General features: G+C 40.5%; 1 protein-coding gene across 2 annotated transcripts in view; it reads right to left on the reverse strand.

The window, feature by feature from the left end:
* LOC124598689 (transcription factor IIIB 90 kDa subunit) overlaps positions 1-20,902 on the reverse strand; it is a 363,153-nt gene that overhangs the window by 12,611 nt on the left and 329,640 nt on the right. For both annotated transcript variants that reach the window (XM_047136022.1, XM_047136030.1), the window contains exons 10-11: positions 16,997-17,197; positions 3,416-3,689 (exon numbers count right to left, since the gene is read on the reverse strand). In XM_047136022.1, the coding sequence (XP_046991978.1) occupies positions 3,416-3,689; positions 16,997-17,197 (475 nt within the window). The remainder of the gene's footprint in view (positions 1-3,415; positions 3,690-16,996; positions 17,198-20,902) is intronic.

Consider the following 20,902-nt stretch of genomic DNA (forward strand, 5'->3'; position numbering starts at 1 on the left):
CATACAGAATAATATTCTGGGGCAACTCAACACTTAGGCAAAAGGTATTCACGGCTCAAAAGAAAGTAGTTAGAATAATGTGAGGGGTTCATACCGTATTTACTCGAATCTAAGCCGCATCTGAAAAATGAGACTCGAAATCAAGGAAAAAATATTTTCCTGAATGTAAGCCGCACCTGAAATTTGAGACTCGAAATTCAAGGGGAGAGAAAAATTATAGGCCGCATCTCCAAATTGAAACAAAGTTGGTCCATTGTAATATGAGACACAATTTAGGTCGAATGAATGACAATACAGCTACAGTAGTTTGGTTCGAGTCGTAAGTTAGCAGTCAAGCTTTACCAGGTAGCCATTGCTATGCGTCAGGCGCTCCGTCCGTATTTATACGGGTACCCTTCCTTTTCAACGTGCTTCGTCTGGTTTGAATTGATAGCTTGTTTTTCTTTGATCTGATAAGCGCAGTTTTCTTTGTTAAAGGTGTTTACGTCACTCTAAGCTGAAAATGCGTTAATGTACTGTGTCATGCATTGTTTGTCGCATTCTGATAGTGCGTGTTTACGGCCTGTCACTGCTCGCGGCATGGCTTGCTTTTGTGCGCGCTACTGCCGCCTTTTTTTTTTTTTTTTTTTTTTTTAAAAAAAAAAAGGAGGAATCATCTCATTAGTGAAACAATGGCAAGAAACTGCTATTTGTTGTTACTTACACTGCTGCTTTCTTTGATAATGATCAACAAGAGCCAAATAATAGACTGCGTATGATAGAAGATGTTCTGAACGAGAGTTTAGCGAAAATTTTTCTCGGTTTGAAAATCTTTGCAGGCGCCTCTTTAGTACATTACATTCTACACAGAAATTAGAGTCATCTTAGATTTAAAAATCTAGTCAATTGCCGTGCTTCATTTCTGACTGTATCACTATTAAGCATAAGAATAATACGAATATAAACATGACATGATATTTATATTCTTCCGCGTTTGCTGTTGTCTCACTCTAGTTTTGTAGTTTATTAGGCAGATCAGATTTAAATGAGATAGCAGCAAACATGAAACAATACATGGCAAAATGTTTATATGCGTATTATTCTTATGGTGACGAGAATACTGCATGTGATTCACAATTTATAAGAGTTCCTATTATAGCAACCATCTCTTCTCACAGATAGGAAAAAATTCAGAACGTAGAGTTGGCCATATTGACAAACATCCCAAACAGACTTGCCAGTCGGATTTTCGTAGTACATTGAAAATAGCTCGTCTTCCACCTTTTTTTTTTTTAATTTATTTACTGACGCAGACATTTTGGCGCCAGTATTTATCTTTGTGCCTACAAAGCATGCCTGTGTAGCGCTACATATATTCGATGGCAGAAGTAAGTTGTGGCGGCACCCACCAACTTTTTTCAGAATTTCCGCTGACTTTGCACTCGATTCTAAGCCGCAGGTGGTTTTTTGGATTACAAAAACTGGAAAAAAAGTGCGGCTTAGATTCGAGTAAATACGGTAGTCGCACATCTTGTAGGCATCTGTTTAAAAGGTTAGGAATTCTTACAACTGCTTCACAGTACATTTACTCAGTAATGAAATTTTTTCTCACCAACATGGACCAGTTTAAAATCAACAGCGACATTCATGATTACAATACCAGAAAAAAGAAAGACCTACACTATCCTTTACTTAACCTATCTTTGGCACAGAAAGGGGTAAAATATGCTGCTATAAAACTTTTTGATAAATTACCGGATGACATAAAATGTCTGACAGACAGCAGCAATAATTTCAAAAACAAACTGAAATCATACCTCCTTGACATCTCCTTCTATACCATAGATGAATTCTTGAATATGAGTAAATAAATCTGGAGATATAATATATGCATTTTGTGCCATTTAAGGGAATGGGATAGATAATAGAAATATTTAGGTATAACACTATAATGTAAAAAAACAAAACAAAACAAAAAAACACCTTGTTTCCTGTGCACATTTCTTGTGCATTTGACATGTTCCACATCATAACGGTTTTTCCGTGTTATTGATCAATGGAACATGTAACTAACTAACTTCGACATACACGTCCAATAACCTCTCACAGACAGCAAATGGCAGCGCTAGTGGTGGAGAGTATGTAAGTGTGTTGGAGGGGATGGGAAAAACAATGCAGTCACTGTCGTAATGAGGGAATGGAGCGATTTATCTGACATCCGAAAGGGCAAGATCACTGGGTTTTGGGCGAAGGGTGGAAGCATTTCCGAAACAGCTAAGTCTGTAAACTGTTCATGTGCTGGAATGGTTAAAGTAAGCCGTGCATGGCAAAATGGCTCTATTACAAAACAGGTATCGAGGCAACTGTGGTGCACCAAGGGCCACAGATGACAGTGGTGAATGACAGCTATGGAGGTGTGTATGGACAAGCAGACACGCAACTGTTGAGCAACTAACCACTCAGATGAACCAAGGGGCTATAAACAATGTCTCCTCAATAGCTGTTCAGTATAGGTTTGTGCATATCTGCCTCTACAGAAGCAGCCTGGTTCATGTACCCATGCTGACTGCTGTTCATCAGCAACGAAGGCTGGGTTTTGCAAGCCAATACCAGAACTGGATGTACACTGAATGGTGACAGGTGGTCTTTTCAGGTGAATCACATTTTGTGTCCCATCAGACATATGGCTGTTGGTGTGAAATGCCTGAAAGCATACACCCCACAATAATTGTCAGAGCATTATGGTCTGGGGAAAGCTTTCATGGCATTCCCTAGGTGATCTCATCATTCTGTAAGGTGCAATGGATCAACAAAAATATGTATCTATCCTTGGGGACCATGTCCATGCACTTTGTTTTTCCTTGGCATGATGGCATCTACCAGCAGTACAATGTAACGTGTCACTCAGCTTGAGGGCGTATGTGCATCGTTTGAAGAGCCTAGGATGAGTTTACTGTACTTCCTTGGCTATCAAACTCTCCAGATTTAAACCCAATTGATGATCTGTGGGGCCACCTTAACAGTCTGTTCACACCATGGGTCCTGAACCAAGAAACCTAGCAAGCTGGCCGCGGCACTGGAGTTGACATGGCTCCACATCCCTGTCAGCACCTGCATATCTCGCAGCAATCTGCACTGTAAAGACAGTTATTCAGGTGACTGGACAATGTAATTCATTTAAGTACTATTTTACACTAATACTTCATTTTTATTGACCGAGACAAAATTATAAAATGAGCTTAATCTACATGGAAAAAATTGCAGATGTTAGTTTTACCGGGGGAGGGGTGCAGCATAGGCTGTTCTACCAGGGGTGACGGATCACCTCATTACAAGTGTGGGATCAGGTTCTATAGTTTAAAAGTAACTTTCAGAAAATGCATAAGTGTTGCTACAGAAAGACATAGATAATATGGATGAAGATTTATATACTTACCTTGCAGGCAGAGATTTTACTAGCTGCGTTGAGCTGGCTGAGCCAGCTGTTGTTGATTCAGACGTCTTCTCAGGCTGTCCTTCATCTTTTGCATTTAGGCTTTTTAAGACATCATAATTAATTTTTAATGATATTTTTTTCTCCTGCAGCATTTTTTCAATTGCTTCTCCTGCAGAACTTGAAGGTGGGATTCTAATTTTCCTATTTCCACATTTTCTCTTCTTCTTTTCTGGCTTCCCTTCTTCTTTTTCCTTTGCCAACTTTTCAGCTTTTTCTAAAACAAATGTTGTTATAGTGAGGCCATAAACTGTAGACACACAAGACCCAAAATATAAGAAGAAAATACAACAAATATAGGAGGAGGATTCAAATGAGAAGTTTGAAAGTGCAATAAAATTCCTAAAACTTGTACTATCATTTTTGCAGGAGTTTTCCTTTTGTTAGACGAATGACAAATAGTTTCCAGCCTGTTGTTGACTTGCACCACATTGGAGAAGTGATATGTTTGCAGAGTAGTGAAGCTGTTAAACCAGCAGAAATGTTCCACAGGATGAACACAAAAGTATGATGCTTCACATGTGTCTCTGAAGCAAGTGTACGAGTGATGCAGAGAGTTTAAAAGGCTGACTTCTGTGGATTGTACCATTTTACCCAGGCCAAATATTCCATATAGAAATGAATAAAAACATTTCTGTAGTGGAAGAGTTTGTGAAAGAAAACAAGCATGTTACTGTAAATGAAATAACCACTATTTTGGATATAAGTGTTGTTTGAGCACACAATGTTGTCCATGATGTGTCTGCTTGATATGTGCCACAGCATGTGATTGTTGAATTGAGAGACTGTTGCATCAGTGCCTGTGAGAAGCTTCTGTGTCATTTCCAGGTCAAAGGTAATGGCTTTCTGGGCAGACTTGTTACAGGAGATGAAACCAGGGTGCACTATGACCAATCTGAAATGAAAAGATCTAGTAAGGAATGGCGTCAGAGCTCTTTGAAAAAAGATCTTCATTCAACTATCAGCTGTACAACTCATGCTCTCTCTATCTTTATTGGGTGAAAAAGGAATATTTTTGGAGTGTAATTTGGAAAGGGGATTAACACAGTGGCCAGTAATTCATACTCAAAGCTACTTCAAAATCATCTTCACCCTGCAATCAGAAGTGAACAATGAGGACTTTTGATCAACAATGCTCTTCCCAATACTTCCTGTTTAACTGTATCAACAACACAAAATATGAAATTCTAATGTCTCAATCACCCACCTTACTCACCAGACCTCACCTCGAATGTCTTTCATGTGTTCAGACAGTTCAAATAATTGCTGAAAGGCAAGAATTTCAGAAGGGATAAAAATGTACAAACCACTGTGCATGAGCGACAGTGTTCACAATCAAAAGAATTCTTCTCACAAAGTATATATATGTGTAGACCATATTACACTATAGAGATTTTCTGGAAAGAAAATAAGGGGTACTTATACTTCGGCAGTCCTGAGAAACAAGGTAAAATGAAACATGCTTATAAAGCAGATATCAAATTATTTTTAATAACAAACTGTCACTGGATGGGCAAGCAGCATCTGGAATAATGTTATAAAAAACTGGTAATCATCTTCAATAACCAGAATGAGATTTTCACTCTGCAGCGGAGTGTGCGCTGATATGAAACTTCCTGGCAGATTAAAACTGTGTGCCCGACCGAGACTTGAACTCAGGACCTTTGCCTTCCGCGGGCAAGTGGTCTACCATCTGAGCTACCACAGCACGACTCACGCCCGGTACTCACAGCTTTACTTCTGCCAGTATCTCGTCTCCTACCTTCCAAACTTTACAGAAGCTCTCCTGTGAACCTTGCAGAACTAGCCCTCCTGAAAGAAAGGATATTGTGGAGACATGGCTTAGCCACAGCCTGGGAAGTGGCTTACAAACCATGCTATTAATTTTGCACTGAATATGCTGTTCAAATCCATTTAAGTTCCTAAATTTTTTATGAAGTACAGAAGTCTGGCAGCGGAAAACCTTCTCAGTTGAATTACGTTTGCTTGAGAATTGTTTGCGATTTCCCCTTTAACATGATTCTGTAAATGGTATTTGCAGACAATGAGCTGTTGCTTTTTTGGACTTCAATTCAAATGTTCATGGTCCGGACAATACTTTAAAACACACACATTTTATTTCTTTATTTTTTATTAATAGTTGTCAAGTCAATACCAGCTTCTCCAAGGGGTTATAGATGGTTTGTTTTAAACTAATGTATTATAGGTCTCCATACTATGAAAGGAAATTTTTTAAATCAGATCTGAAAGAACTACAATTACATAGCAAACAAGCATTTACTGCCTCAGGATTAATGTCTAGTGTTGATCCACATGTACATACATACTCTACAAGTACACTACTAGTAATTTCCGTTCCTGTTACATTCGGAAATACAGTGACAGGAGAATGACTGTCATGTCTCTGTACAAGTCCTAATTTTCCTTGTCCTGTTTTTGTGGTCCTTATATGAAGTGCACATTGGCAGCAGTAGAACTGTTCTGCAATTAGCAGCAAATGCCAGATCTCTAAGTTTTCTCAGTACTGTTTCATGAAATGAATGGTGTCTTCTGTCCAGAGATTCCCATTCGAGTTCGCACAGCATTTCTGTAGTTCTCACATGCTGATCGAGCCTAGTGATAACAAGTCTAGCAGCACATCTTTGAATCGCTTTTATGTCTTCCTTTAATTCAACCTGGTGGGGATCCCAAACACTCGAGCAGTACTTGAGAATGAATCGCATTATTGTTCTGTGTGTGGCTACCTTTACAGATGAACATATAACTCAACAAGCTATAGATTTTACATGTATAAATCTATCAGGAAGAGCAAAGATTAAGTTGAGTGACATATAAATGGTGGAGTTGCAGCAAGATGGCTATATAAGGTATGTGAGATGTACTGCATGCCATAAAAAAGCTTGAGGCTGCTGAGTCATGGCCAGCTATGTCACCACTTCCAGAAAACCCCATGTCACTAAGTAAACTGCGGTGCTTGCAAGCAGCACACTAATGTGTTGAGGTTCTGAGCACATCTAAAATTAAATTATATATTAAAAAAAAGACTGATGATTCCAATAAAATTATTGCCAGTCAAGAACAAAAAAGTAGTAATGGAGAAAAATGTCTGCTTGTGTGTGTGTGTGTGTGTGTGTGTGTGTGTGTGTGCGCGCGCGAGTGTATACCCCTTTTTTCCCCCTAAGGTAAGTCTTTCCCCTCCCGGGATTGGAATGACTCCTTACCCTCTCCCTTAAAACCCACATCCTTTCGTCTTTCCCTCTCCTTCCCTCTTTCCTGATGAGGCAACAGTTTGTTGCGAAAGCTTAAATTTCATGTGTATGTTTGTGTGTCTATCGACCTGCCAGCACTTTCGTTCGGTAAGTCACATCATACACACACACACACACACACACACACACACACACACACTCTGTAGTTTATAATAAAAATGTTTACAATTACAGACACCATTCACAAACAAAATGATATACCATCTGACAGAGAATGAAGTTACTTACAGCTTGAGGCTATGAGACAATTTTAAACAAAAGAGGAATATGTTATAAACAAAAAAATCATACTACAATTGTTGTGTGCCATAGCAAAGTATCCACAACAATTACAAAAAAAGATTAACCTCTGCATAAAAAGTTTATATTATTGTTTTTTACTGTTTATACACATTAGTAAGAAATTCTGGTAGTGTGATGTTGTAAGAGTGGCGTTTGACCGAAGCAGTAATGTAAGGGCATGAAGAATCAAGTTTTGAACTTGCAGTTCCTGCAGTTTCAACTTGTATTGCAAAAATAGCCTCTAAAAACCATGATTATTGGTATGTATAAAATTAATCTGTATAATAATGGGCTGTAAACATATCATAAAGCTGTATCTTATTTGTGTAATATAAAATATGTACATCAACTGTAAATAATGTCAAATGATGGTCTATAACTTAAAAGCTAACTTTAGCATAACAGTGGTTACAGGAACAAGCTATGAAAGAAGAAAGCAGTGCAGATTTAAGGTCTTTTGTTGGTGTTCTTGGTCTGGGTAAGAGCTGAGCAGCCTAAGAGCAGCTGATGTTAGCTTGTGATAACATGGTAGCAGGTAGTTTGAACACATTCATTCTGATGCGACAATCTGCAATTCTGGAGATTTATTTTATTTGTTGTGTGTTGGTATTATAGTAATCTGTACATTGCTACACTTTTGCCGCCCCTAACATGGCATGAATCTCACAGTTTTGAGTAGCACATCATTTGGCTGCCCCACACCCCCACCAGAGGTTGCTAATCATGGTTTGGTGCCTCAATTGCCTCAGCTGAGTGACAGTGGCCCCTGGTTGGCAAATGCTCTTTATATTACCACTCACAGGCTCCAGCCAGCAGCCTGTATTTGTCACCAGTCTGCAAGTGCCGACAAGTCTTGTACAAGTCAGTACTTCTGTTACTTCCTGGTTTCTGACAACCGTATCTTTTATCATGTTTAGAGCCACAACACAAGTGGCAATGAGTAGAACTTTGGTGTGCTCTGTTACAGAACTTTCCTGGGTTCAACTTTGGATCTTTTGTGTGCCTAACTTCAGTGAATGTTTTTTCACGTAGTTCTCCATGTATGCAGTTCTTTGTTCACTTCTCCAGCAACAGCAACTTCTTCTTAGATGACTTCATGGCTATGCTGACAATGCAGATTCCACCATCTCCCTATGCACTACCACTGTTTTTAGCCATCCAATGACTCTGTTGCAGTTCAGCAAGTTTTTACTCGTGGATCCAGGAGAAATTTTTCATATTTTGGGTAACAGACACAGACACTTGTATGGCTTTGTTTCTGTCTTCAATTTTTTCTCGCGTGCTCTCACTGCTATATTCATTGGTCTCCTTTTCAGACACAGCCTCCCTCTCTTTGTTGTTCTGTTCATTGGCCCCCTTTTTAGGAACTGGCCCGTTTCTCTTAGTTGTTGTGTTGGCTATCCCCCATTTCAGGACCTGTTTCACTCTCCTTTGCTGTCTTGTGTTGTTTGTTCTCTTTTTATCATAGCTTGCTCACCCATGCCCTTACCACTCATGTTTAATTTTTGCTAGTGCCACAAGCAGCCACGTCAGTCTCCACGTCTTTTCTACCTACAATCTGACCCACATCATATGCAGTCTTCATGGTTAGGGATGCGATCATCTGCCTAGTGCCTGGAGATGTGGTTTGTCAGAGCACTCTTTACTGTTGTGTAAAGGGTCAAATGATTATAGTGATTAAGTTAGTTAAAGATAGGAGTTTTAGAGTAATGAAGTTAGTTAAAACGTGTAGGAATATTGGGAGCCAGAACTCATATGTGTGTTACATTTTGTTCTGCTGCCAATGGTATGCTACCGTGATACAAGTGTCTCAGAGGAGTGTCGAGTTAAGGAACACAAAGGAGAACACTGTATCACCGACCACTGGAAGATGTGACAAGAAGCATCTTGCCACATGTGAGAGTGTCAACATTGAGAGTGGTAATTGGGTCAGTTACATCGGAATATTCCACTGGCCTACTGGGGAGGAAGAACTGCAAACATCTTGAGGCATTGGAGTGACAAAGAGCCTGTGTCACTCAGTGCCACCACTAATTCGGAGTCATCGCAGTCATCGTAACAGTCATAATCATAATTCGGGTCGTAGCCTAGGAGGCACCAGAGTGATGCCGTCACTGGAGTAGTGATGCCACCACTGTAGTCATCACCATCACTATCATCAGATGCCATCAGCAGGCAGCTGCCTGTAATGGGAGTCATCACCTGGTGTGCATTGTGGTAACGCACTAGCGCCATCGTCCTGGGACACTGCACAAACACCACGAGTGGGCTGAAGCCGAGAACCCTGGCCTGCTGATGCTAAACAGCGACTGCCACGGATGGTCACTGAGACAGGGCACTGGCCTGTCCCACTGCCACAGCCACCAAGTCCCCCAGTCGTAATCACAACAGAGGCCTGTGTAGCATGGTTTCAGCCACCGCAGTATGACTCAGCAAGGCATCATCGTTTGTGAACCACATCAGTGCATGGAGCAAGCTCACTGTGAGAAGAGGAAGTCACTGCAGTTTATACCAGGAAACCTCACCGCAATGAACAACTCAACCAGCTACAACAACAAGGACACCATGCAGCATTTTCCTCTGGCCCCTCTTGCTTTATGCAACATGAGGGAGCTGCTTGTGAACACTGGAATAGCTGTTTCACTCCTCAACCCTCAAACATATGCATGGCTGAGCTCCCAGCCACTGGCTCCTGCAAACGTCATCTGGTAAGCTACAATAAACATCACATTCCTGTTGTTGGTCAATTTATAAAGTTGTGTTCCATCAAAACACTTATGGGGTTGTTAATGATCCTCATGCTGAGAATTTGTTTGAGTTCCAGGCTTTGTTACTTTTGAATTCTCTGTTGTCTTTCCATGCTACATAGTGGCATATGCATTAGTGCTCAATCCATTGTCTGCTCAAGACAAATCATCATATTTTCCATTTGCCATGAAAGCATGACAGACTATTTGATACTTTCTCCATTGCCAACTCCAAGATTACATCCCCAGTAGCTACAGACCCAGTGCTTAAACACATTGATTACTAGGTGGAACAGTGGGTCACAGTCTGCGACAAGTGTCTAAATCAACAGGCAGCACTGCACGCTGTTTTTCACCTTGGCCAGTACCAACAATACCTTGGGACAGAAGTGATATCAAGATTGCTGGACCATTTTTAGACACTTTTTGACTGTTGGTTGATGTCTTTTCCATGTTTTCTTATGTTGTTTGTTGTTTATCTACCACAGCAGTCATGATTCTCAAGGCATTGTCCTCTGTCTTTCATGCTGAAGGCCTCTCTTGTAAAGTGGTTTTTCGGTTCATCTCTTTTTATGACTTTTGCTTCCACAATTATATCCACCAGCATCACAGTTTGCCGTGGCAGCATACTCCACTGGCTGTGCCCGTCCACCTTCCTACAGGGGAACCACCCCCACAAGGACATCGGCACATCAGCATTATATCTATTTTAAACTTAAGTCATTTATTGATTGTCTACATTTTGTTAACACAAGAATTAAAATAAAAAGAAATGGTTTACATTAATTTTTATCTTCACTACCTTTTTCTCCTTTTATGCCTGTTGTCTGTGGTATTACTATTTTTAAACATCACTGTCATCCTAATAGCACAGTTATGAATTTTATCTTTGTTATCACAAATATTTCACTGTTTCTTTTGAATATGTTGCAACATCTGAGGTTGCGATTATGATGGAACCTGAGAATGCAGCTGCTTCTTGCTGAATATATCAGATTTTGCTTCTATACTGATGTGAGAATGTTACAATGTTTCCTGCTTCCAAACATATTGTCTGCCCATTGCTCTCTCATTGGCTGCACAGAACTAGCAGCTGACATACTCCCTTTTGTTCCCATTATACCTCACAGTGAGCATCAACAACATTGTTGCAGGAAACACGTAAGTATGCCACTGGCCCCTATGTAGTCTTTTACCACCTCTTCCAGAAATGTGTACTACTGTTGTGTATCTGTCTAATTTTAAAGTCAGTTCAAATGGATTCAGAGAAACTGAAGTGGTATATGTTCCCATTGCTGGGAGCTTGATGGAATTTGCTGCCTGTTCACTGCTCCCCTCCCCAAACCATCCTAGTTCTCAGCCAAGCTGGTATCACTGTTCCCTCTCCAACCCTTCTGTAATGCTGTGCTGAGCAACTGTGAAGCATGGACTGCAATATCTTCTAGGATGCAGGTCATGTGTAACAAAAACAACTAGTACTTAAATAAAAGATTGCAATCATGATTCACTAAGATTCTCAAACTGCCATTCATTCTGTGATCTAGTGACTTCTGTTGGACTCTCTCCATAAGATGTCTTGGCACTGTAATTCATTATCCTGATAACAATTTTAGCCAGTTTAATATGACTTTTTTAGACGTTTTATTCTTGATTACTTTTCTTTCTTGTTTCATCTGCATGTCACCATTTGTTCTAAAGCTGATTAAAAGGTGGTAATGTTTTTACTCAGTATTCTAATAAGAGACCAATGACAGAAATTCTCCTTTGCACCCCACTTGGTAAATCATTGCAGTATCTCATAAGACAAATAACATACTGACTTGCATTGAGATTCAAGTTATGTTTTTTGAAGGACAACATTTTGCCTTGCGAGGTTAACTTTACTTAACAAGCACCATACATGTCTTATACAGTATCAATCCGTGTATGAGAACATTTATTGCATATATGTTCAAATAAAACAAGATTTGTAAGATAACAGCATTGAATTCTATATCCTCCAGTTTTTCACAAAACTGTCAAATTTTAAGCAGTGTAATAGATTATTGTGGTGGCTAGTTGATATTTTCTTGCATATCCCTTGCACTAGTACTGCACAAGTCAAATGTCACATGATTAGTCAAGCAAGATCGATACTGTACCAAGTGCAAGTATCATTTGCCCTCCCTACCCTTCTGAATTTTTCAAAATAAATTTGCACATGACCTCAACAGCTCAAGCTTTATCACTAAATGTAAGGCAACACTTATAGCAGTTTATCAAACAATGTAAAACGTTGATCTCAGCAGAAATAGTTTAATACATGAATATAAGATGACCCTATAGTTTTCAAATGACAAATTTGGGGAAAACCTTATCTGACATGTTCCACAACCATGAGAATCATCTAATTTTTTGGGTCTGTGGAACAAAAACTGAATCTAATCTAATCTTATAATTGAGTAAATATAATATGTTTCATATTTAACTGTGTTTCTGATCTATTTATTGACTGTAATTAGGCTGGTAGTTGACCCACTAAATTTATTACATGGTTGTGTGTTTGCCCACAGGTTGATAGGTGGTAGCAAATTGCTACACTTATAACTAACTTTAATTTAATATTGTTGAAACAAACCAACTGGTATGGGACAATTGGTTATCTTTTGTCAGAAATGAAACACCATAGGAAACATGATGTTGAAGCTACACTTTTTTATAGTTCTATCAATAAACTGAAGTCAACCTTTTGGTTCCCTACCACTCCCTTCTATTCCTGTAAGTTTGCTTTTTTCGAAACATGAAAATCTTACTTTATTATCACTTTTGTGTTTGCATTTTTAATTCTTATGATAACTGTGCCTAAAGAGGAGAGAGCCAGAACTGGGGTCTCCATACCTAACTGGAAAATTTACAAAAAAGATATAAAATCTTAGTATCAGATTAGTGAAAGAATTCTGGAGATGCAAATGAAAGTTTTAAGGCTAGGATCAGATTAGAGAAAGGATTCTGCAGATGAACATGAAAACATTAAGCCATTCAGTCATGATCATGGCTATGTATGCACTAAATGATGGTGCCAAAATGGAGGAAAAAGAAAAACTTTATGTGGGGGTGACAGGATCACTGAAGAAGATAAATGATCAAAAATAAAATTTTATTATTGGGGATCTGAATGCTCAAAAAGAAAATTTAATTATTGTGGACTTGAATACATGTACTGGGTGGAGAACGAATTATCCCATTGTTGGTCAGTACGAGGGAAATGTGGTAAATGACAATAGGGATTGTCTGATGGGCCAAGGTCAGCAAAATGCTTTGAAGATAAGAATGGGTAGTTTAGGCATAAATCAAGAGCAGAGGATTTAAGTCTTTTACATGTCTGGGAGTTTGACATCATCAAATGGACGAAGTGCCGATGACATAAATAATAAAACAGGGCAGGGCAAGAGGGCCATACGTCAACTGAACTCAGTCCTTTGAAATAACGAAACAACAAAAAGAATGAAACAGGTAATATATCACTCAGTTCTGGAAAATACACTCCTGGAAATTGAAATAAGAACACCGTGAATTCATTGTCCCAGGAAGGGGAAACTTTATTGACACATTCCTGGGGTCAGACACATCACATGATCACACTGACAGAACCACGGGCACATAGACACAGGCAACAGAGCATGCACAATGTCGGCACTAGTACAGTGTATATCCACCTTTCGCGGCAATGCAGGCTGCTATTCTCCCATGGAGACGATCGTAGAGATGCTGGATGTAGTCCTGTGGAACGGCTTGCCATGCCATTTCCACCTGGCGCCTCAGTTGGACCAGCGTTCGTGCTGGACGTGCAGACCGCGTGAGACGACGCTTCATCCAGTCCCAAACATGCTCAATGGTGGACAGATCCGGAGATCTTGCTGGCCAGGGTAGTTGACTTACACCTTCTAGAGCACGTTGGGTGGCACGGGATACATGCGGACGTGCATTGTCCTGTTGGAACAGCAAGTTCCCTTGCCGGTCTAGGAATGGTAGAACGATGGGTTCGATGACGGTTTGGATGTACCGTGCACTATTCAGTGTCCCCTCGACGATCACCAGTGGTGTACGGCCAGTGTAGGAGATCGCTCCCCACACCATGATGCCGGGTGTTGGCCCTGTGTGCCTCGGTCGTATGCAGTCCTGATTGTGGCGCTCACCTGCACGGCGCCAAACACGCATACGACCATCATTGGCACCAAGGCAGAAGCGACTCTCATCGCTGAAGACGACACGTCTCCATTCGTCCCTCCATTCACGCCTGTCGCGACACCACTGGAGGGGGGCTGCACGATGTTGGGGCGTGAGCGGAAGACGGCCTAACGGTGTGCGGGACCGTAGCCCAGCTTCATGGAGACGGTTGCGAATGGTCCTCGCCGATACCCCAGGAGCAACAGTGTCCCTAATTTGCTGGGAAGTGGCGGTGCGGTCCCCTACGGCACTGCGTAGGATCCTACGGTCTTGGCGTGCATCCGTGCGTCGCTGCGGTCCGGTCCCAGGTCGACGGGCACGTGCACCTTCCGCCGACCACTGGCGACAACATCGATGTACTGTGGAGACCTCACGCCCCACGTGTTGAGCAATTCGGCGGTACGTCCACCCGGCCTCCCGCATGCCCACTATACGCCCTCGCTCAAAGTCCGTCAACTGCACATACGGTTCACGTCCACGCTGTCGCGGCATGCTACCAGTGTTAAAGACTGCGATGGAGCTCCGTATGCCACGGCAAACTGGCTGACACTGACGGCGGCGGTGCACAAATGCTGCGCAGCTAGCGCCATTCGACGGCCAACACCGCGGTTCCTGGTGTGTCCGCTGCGCCGTGCGTGTGATCATTGCTTGTACAGCCCTCTCGCAGTGTCCGGAGCAAGTATGGTGGGTCTGACACACTGGTGTCAATGTGTTCTTTTTTCCATTTCCAGGAGTGTATTTCTAGGTGGGGAGCAGAAATATGGGAAGAAACTAGCATCAGAGAAACAAGTAGCTTGTACTATAAATGGACTTCTGGAGCTGAAGTTGTGGCATCTCCAAGCTAGACTGTGCACCAAATACCCTCATAAGGAAGGCTACAGGGGTTGATAAATCAATAACAGACATTGATAAAGATGAAATGTCTAAAACAGTATGATGATGGACAACAGCTGATGAGCAAAAAAAGTGAGGTATTGGAACTCAACAGAAACAAGAAAGCATGTACAACTTAAGAGGATCTGGGGTCAAGAAGTCTAGGACATGATGGATGCCAGAGGACTACAAACGAGGAACTGGCATTATCGGAGAAAGTGGAATACGGAAAGCAAGAAGCAGTGCCAGCCATAGACTTCTTGGAATATAATGAAGATAATGACGGTGATGACACTGATGATGATGATCATCATCATCATAATGACATCTATGTTTTAGATGTCTTCAATAGTTATAGAATTCTACCATTACTGACACACTGCTGCTCACTTCCCAAGTAAATTTTAATAGTGAAAGAATTCTTGGATTTTTCAAAAAATCTCTATCATCCTAAAGGTAAAGTAGCTATTTATAGATGGATAACACATACATATTCAATTTTTTAATCAATGAGTCACCAACTTATTTACAGCAATATAGATAGTATAGATCATTGTTGAACCTATTTGCAGAATATTCCAACAAAATAATACATGTAATACATATGCCTACCTAAACGACTGCTTGCATAGTGTTGATTACTATTAAACAACATTAATTTTAATTTATCTGCCCTATGTCTTCTTGGTATACAAATTACAATAGTAAGAATTAATCAAATGATACCACTGAGTTTCACCCAAACATTTCAGTGAGGTATGCTGACACTAATTAAAGATAATTCCATATTTCAAACCAGTCTCTCCTAATTTTTGGGAATAGTTACAAAGTTACTCCGTGATTCACATTCATGTCTATCGTGAAGCTATGGAGCACCAACATCAAACATTACTCACTACAGATTTTTACTGGCCATCTTGAAACTTACATAATTTTATCCACTCAGTGAGTACATCATTTCTACCCTGTGGCCCAGCACATGGCGGTCAGGTTGTTCTCCATATCACTGGTAACAGACTACATTACTGATGTATTCACCAGCCCTTTCCACTACAATGTACTTATGAAATATATTTTGATTGCCTCATTTCATTCATGTTTCACTTAGCAATCTTTGTAAACTAAGATAATATGTGATGAAATTTGACACTGGATATTTGTAGGCTTGACAAAGCAGTCTGTAGCCAAGTGTAGATACGTCACACACAATGAATGTGCACCACTGGAAGATTTGTAGTAAAGTGCTTCAAATTCAGGTCCAACAACTTGTTTAAAAAACAGTCTTCAATGTTTTAATAATTTTAAATAATAAAGTCAAAACAAATCTATTCTAGACCTGCTGACCAATCTCACTCAAATTCATATGAAACGACAAACGATGATGCGTCACAATCAAAGACTTAATTATTAGATCTACTTCTTTGCTGAAAATTTACTTTGAAGGTTTTCACTCCACCCTTCCACTTCATTAAGTGAACCAGGGTTGGGGTTTTCTGGTATGGATATTAAATCTACCGAAAGCTGGTTATGTGCCACAGGGAGCAGTCATCACGTCTGATGCCATGGAAGTGGTTTCCAGCCTACAGGGAGTATAAGGGAGTGGGGAGGGGAGGGGATAAATGAAGTTTTCAAATGTCCAAAAACAAAAAGTTCATATATCCAAAAACAAAATGGGGTGGATAATGGCTAAGTGACAACGGTTATGGTACGAGGGAGTAAGCAATGCTTCTAAATTTCTTATATGAGACACTTTAAAGCTTTTAAAATAAAACAAACTTTATTAACATTCTACACCTTTATTCTTCATGTCTCCATATTTATTTCCCAACATAGTCATCCTGGTGATGAACATATTTCTCTCACTTAGAGACTAGTTAGTTGATACCGCCACTGTAAAAGGTTTGACTTTGTTGACAGACCCACAACCTCACCTCTTGTCAAAGCAAAGTCCTTGAAGGTGTTTCTAAGTTTTAAAATGACTGTAGGTATAAACAGAGTTAAACTTCATTTTTTCGATTGTAATTTCATGGAATCAAAAGCTACCTCCAGTGATTTGAAAAGTCAGGGAACACAAACCACAATAAGCAAAACCAGATGATGCAATTATGCTATAGTTATATTGTAGTACTAAAAATTAAGATAATTACCTTTCTGTTTCTCGAGATAAGAAGCATTAATTTTCATCCAGAGATCATCTTTATATTTAGTTTCTTTTTCTGACATAATATATGAGTCAATTTCAGCATCATCTATTCCATCGAGATCCAACTCAGCATTTTCCTCTTCTGCCTCTTTCTGTGTATGATCATCAACAGATCCTGTTAAGCCCATGCTGGCAATGTCTGGTCCTGTCAACATAAAATGTCACTGCAAAGTCAGCAGATCAATGCAGATGCACCCATTAACAATAGAGCCCTTTGGGAGCTTCAAGGAGAGCCTCCAGGGAGGTGGAAAGAGTCAAGTTATACATTAACAGACAGAAGCAACCACTGCTGGCTACTTCTGTGAAGTATACGAGCAACAAATTTTGACAGAGCTGAAGCAGGACTCGCCTGAAAAGATGACAGGATGCCACTAGTGTCCAGTGTTGTTGATAAGCACACCACTGTAGGTGCACCTCTCTCTGCTGCTATATCAAGACAATCCACAACAATGGTCATTGTGCTAGCAGTCCATAGTGCTCCAGATGTTGTCACACTGTCCTTGTGGACACTTATCCACTGCAAACAAGCTCATTTCCTGACTCCAGAGGTATGTGATGTGGCTGAATGGTCCTGCAAGGCTGAATGAAAAATAAGTCTGTCCCTTTGAGCACTGGTCATGTGGGACTGTTGAGATCCTGCATGGTGTTGAGTATAGCCCTTCCATAGTCACAGGTCAGCAGGGGGATTTCAATTAACATGGCAAGAATATTTTGAAAAAATAAACAGAAGTCTCCATAGCCTCACTCCTGCTGTTACCCAATTCTGACTTGTGCTAGTAGAGATTACTTCTTCTTACCTGGGGCATAACATGATTTTCTCATGAACAACCAACATTCATATGAAGTTTTAGAAAGTGAAACCAACATCTTGTTGCAAGTTTCAAGTAATTGAAAAGGGAACTAAACTGCATTTAAAAAAATAACGATTTGAAAATTTCTTGAGAGAAAGTGAGAATTTATATGAAAAAGTGGTAAGAGAAACAAATGAAAACACTATGAGTGTGAAGAAAACAAAAGAGTAACATCTGTTGAGCAAACACTAATTCATCTGTTAAGATAGCAGATGGCTCATTAATAATAACAGACAGAAAATTGTACTACTATTTGATTAATTGCACCAGCATTCGAATGCCTGAAATAATGAAATGCCTGACACAATGCCACATGATGTGTATAAAGCCATTTGCAGTACAAAGTATGTAAAAGTGCCTGAAGGTAATGTTGTTTCAACAGAAACTGTTCAAGCTGGAAGCAAAACTATACAAAATTAATTTCCAAAATTATTTACAGAATGTGTGTGGAGGAAGAAAATATCCTAAAAGCTAGAACAATGCTGTAATAATTCAACCTCACAAGAAGTAAGAGAGAAAGACATAAAGTGTAGGCTTGCCAGGAACCTCTTTATAATGTACAAAATATTTACTAGACACATAAAACAAACATTGGATTTTTAATCAAACAAATGCATGAACTTTCTTTAGAAGTGTACATAGCACAGTTAATCAAAAGAAAGTTGTGAACAAAATTATAGGTTGGAGCAATAAATATGAATTACCATTTTACTGAGACCTATAGATTTACGTGAAGTTTTTGATTAAATTTCAGTAAATCTGTATTAACAGCCCTTGAGAAGAAATTCACTGATTGAACCTATGTTAGTATACTGAAGAACATGGATTAACACTACAGTTTGCATTACATTTTTAATGCATACATACATATGGAACTGTTCTGCCAGGAAGTAATGGAGTGTCCATAAATAAGATTTATGTTACAGTTCATAAGGATAGAGGAACATTCTGAATCTAACGACAACTCGGACAAAGAGATTCCATGCACCACAATTTTTCTTAGCAGGCTTATAGCAAGTCTTTGAATTAGAAAGAAGAAAAAGGGATGTGTGTGAACAGAAGATATCTGAACCATTATTGTTTTACCAATGTCAAACTGTTTGTCACTAGGGCAACTAAACTCTGGCAACTAAAGTATGAAAATAGGGCACACTAAAAAGTAAGCCAAAATATTAAGAAAAATGTATCATCATCACATCACAAGTGAGAGCTTATCGAGAACAGCAGGGAGACATTCATGGGAATTACTGAGGAAGTAGTACAAACAATGGCGGTCTTGCTGCCAAAGGAAGGAAAATTAGCAGCATTCAGTTTTTGATTATGAAACTGCTGAATGGTGTCTTCCCCATGTTATGTATTAAAGACATGTGGAACTGGTGATTGGGAACTTTCCACCAGGTGGGGACATTAAGTTTGGCAGCTTCCTTTGTACTATTGAAGAAAAGTTGGTTGCATGCTGACACTCTCACCCATTATTTCATTTCCAAATCATCCATAACTACATCAGTTTAACACTGCAATGGACAAGAAGTGATCAAAGCCTTCCATGTGATGAAAATGTACACTTCATCCACTGCAATGAGGATAGCAGAAGGACCCTACCTTGGTTGTCCAGTACATCTTGTGGAGGACAACCATGAAATGGGTCACAACGTTTAGATTTGAAGTAATAGTTAAAAACACAACAATATAATGTTCTCCAAAACTCAACATGGAGACCTAATAACAATGGCAATGGTCTGAATAGCTTAAGAAATGTTCCAGGTTAACCTGGTAAACTGATGGAATTGGTACATTAAGTCTATCAAACTAAGGACATTGACCACCTCTGTAAGGGGGGTCAACATGGAGTTAGAGCAGCTGCTTCAGGTGGCTACTGCATCAGACATGTGTTTGGTTCATGTTGATGCAATTGGTAGATGAGATTTCACTAGGCATGGCCTGCATCTCAATTGGAAAGAGAAGGGTAAATTGGCTGGCTTGATAGCAAAATCCTTAAGAGGGGCACTGAAACTCATGGGAGTACATCTTCTTTAGACTAAGATCAGCATCCAGTGATTCAACATTGAAAGGAATTAAGCTTAATGAGAAACACAGACAGGCAGGTTTTATAACTTCAAGCTGAACAAATATATTTCAAGGAAGACACAACACATGAAAGTCACAGATCAAGTAAACAGAGTTAGACGTGTGTACACTTTAACAGTCAAATCATAACTGAGTCCGAGTCTAGTGGCTGCTGGCTGGCTGGCCACTTAGGTGGCGCTGCTGCTGCATGGCTGGCAGACAGCGCCGCATGTAGAGGACGCGCGTAACTGCGCGGCGGCACTTTGAAAGATCGGCGAGTCACAACACTTTTCCCCCCTTTGAAGTTTTTGCACGGGTCTTGATGGAGGTGACCTGTAGATTGCTAACGTCCATAGGTGTTGTTTGACTGGCCGTAAAGTCTTGAGGAGGAGGCTTCTCATATGGACGGAAGTGTCCCCGATGATAACGGGTCGAGATGACACGAGACGTGGGGGTCGAATCTGCTGGGGCCCCGTGCACCAATCTGCCCATTGCGGCAAGTCTGGTTGTTATAACAGGAGACATGGGCGATGTGTCCGCATCTGTAGGAGAAGGAGGCGAGTAGAGATGCTCCAACAGATGATGGTCATCTGGTTCCTGCATGGGCATGTCTCCTGGTGGCGTCAGTCCTTGTGCTGGCACCAATATGATGGTGTGAGAACTGTGTTGTGAGTAATGTGAGATTCCAGTATCCTGAGCGTCAGGTAGAGCTGAAGGTGGTGTAGCGGCATCCGGAACAGGCGTTGCTGGCACATCAGGCTGAAGCTGGTCCGAATGACGCACTGCAACACCCGTGTCCATCTGGATTTCATACAGGCATTGGCCACGGTGTCATAAGATGCAGCCAGGACTCCATTTTGGCCACCTGCCATATCCCCGTACCCATACAAGGTCATTGGCGGTGAACCGGCCAAGCGAAGGCACCCGCGGTC

Source organism: Schistocerca americana, chromosome 1 (genome assembly GCF_021461395.2).
Source record: "Schistocerca americana isolate TAMUIC-IGC-003095 chromosome 1, iqSchAmer2.1, whole genome shotgun sequence".
Taxonomy (NCBI): domain Eukaryota; kingdom Metazoa; phylum Arthropoda; class Insecta; order Orthoptera; family Acrididae; genus Schistocerca; species Schistocerca americana.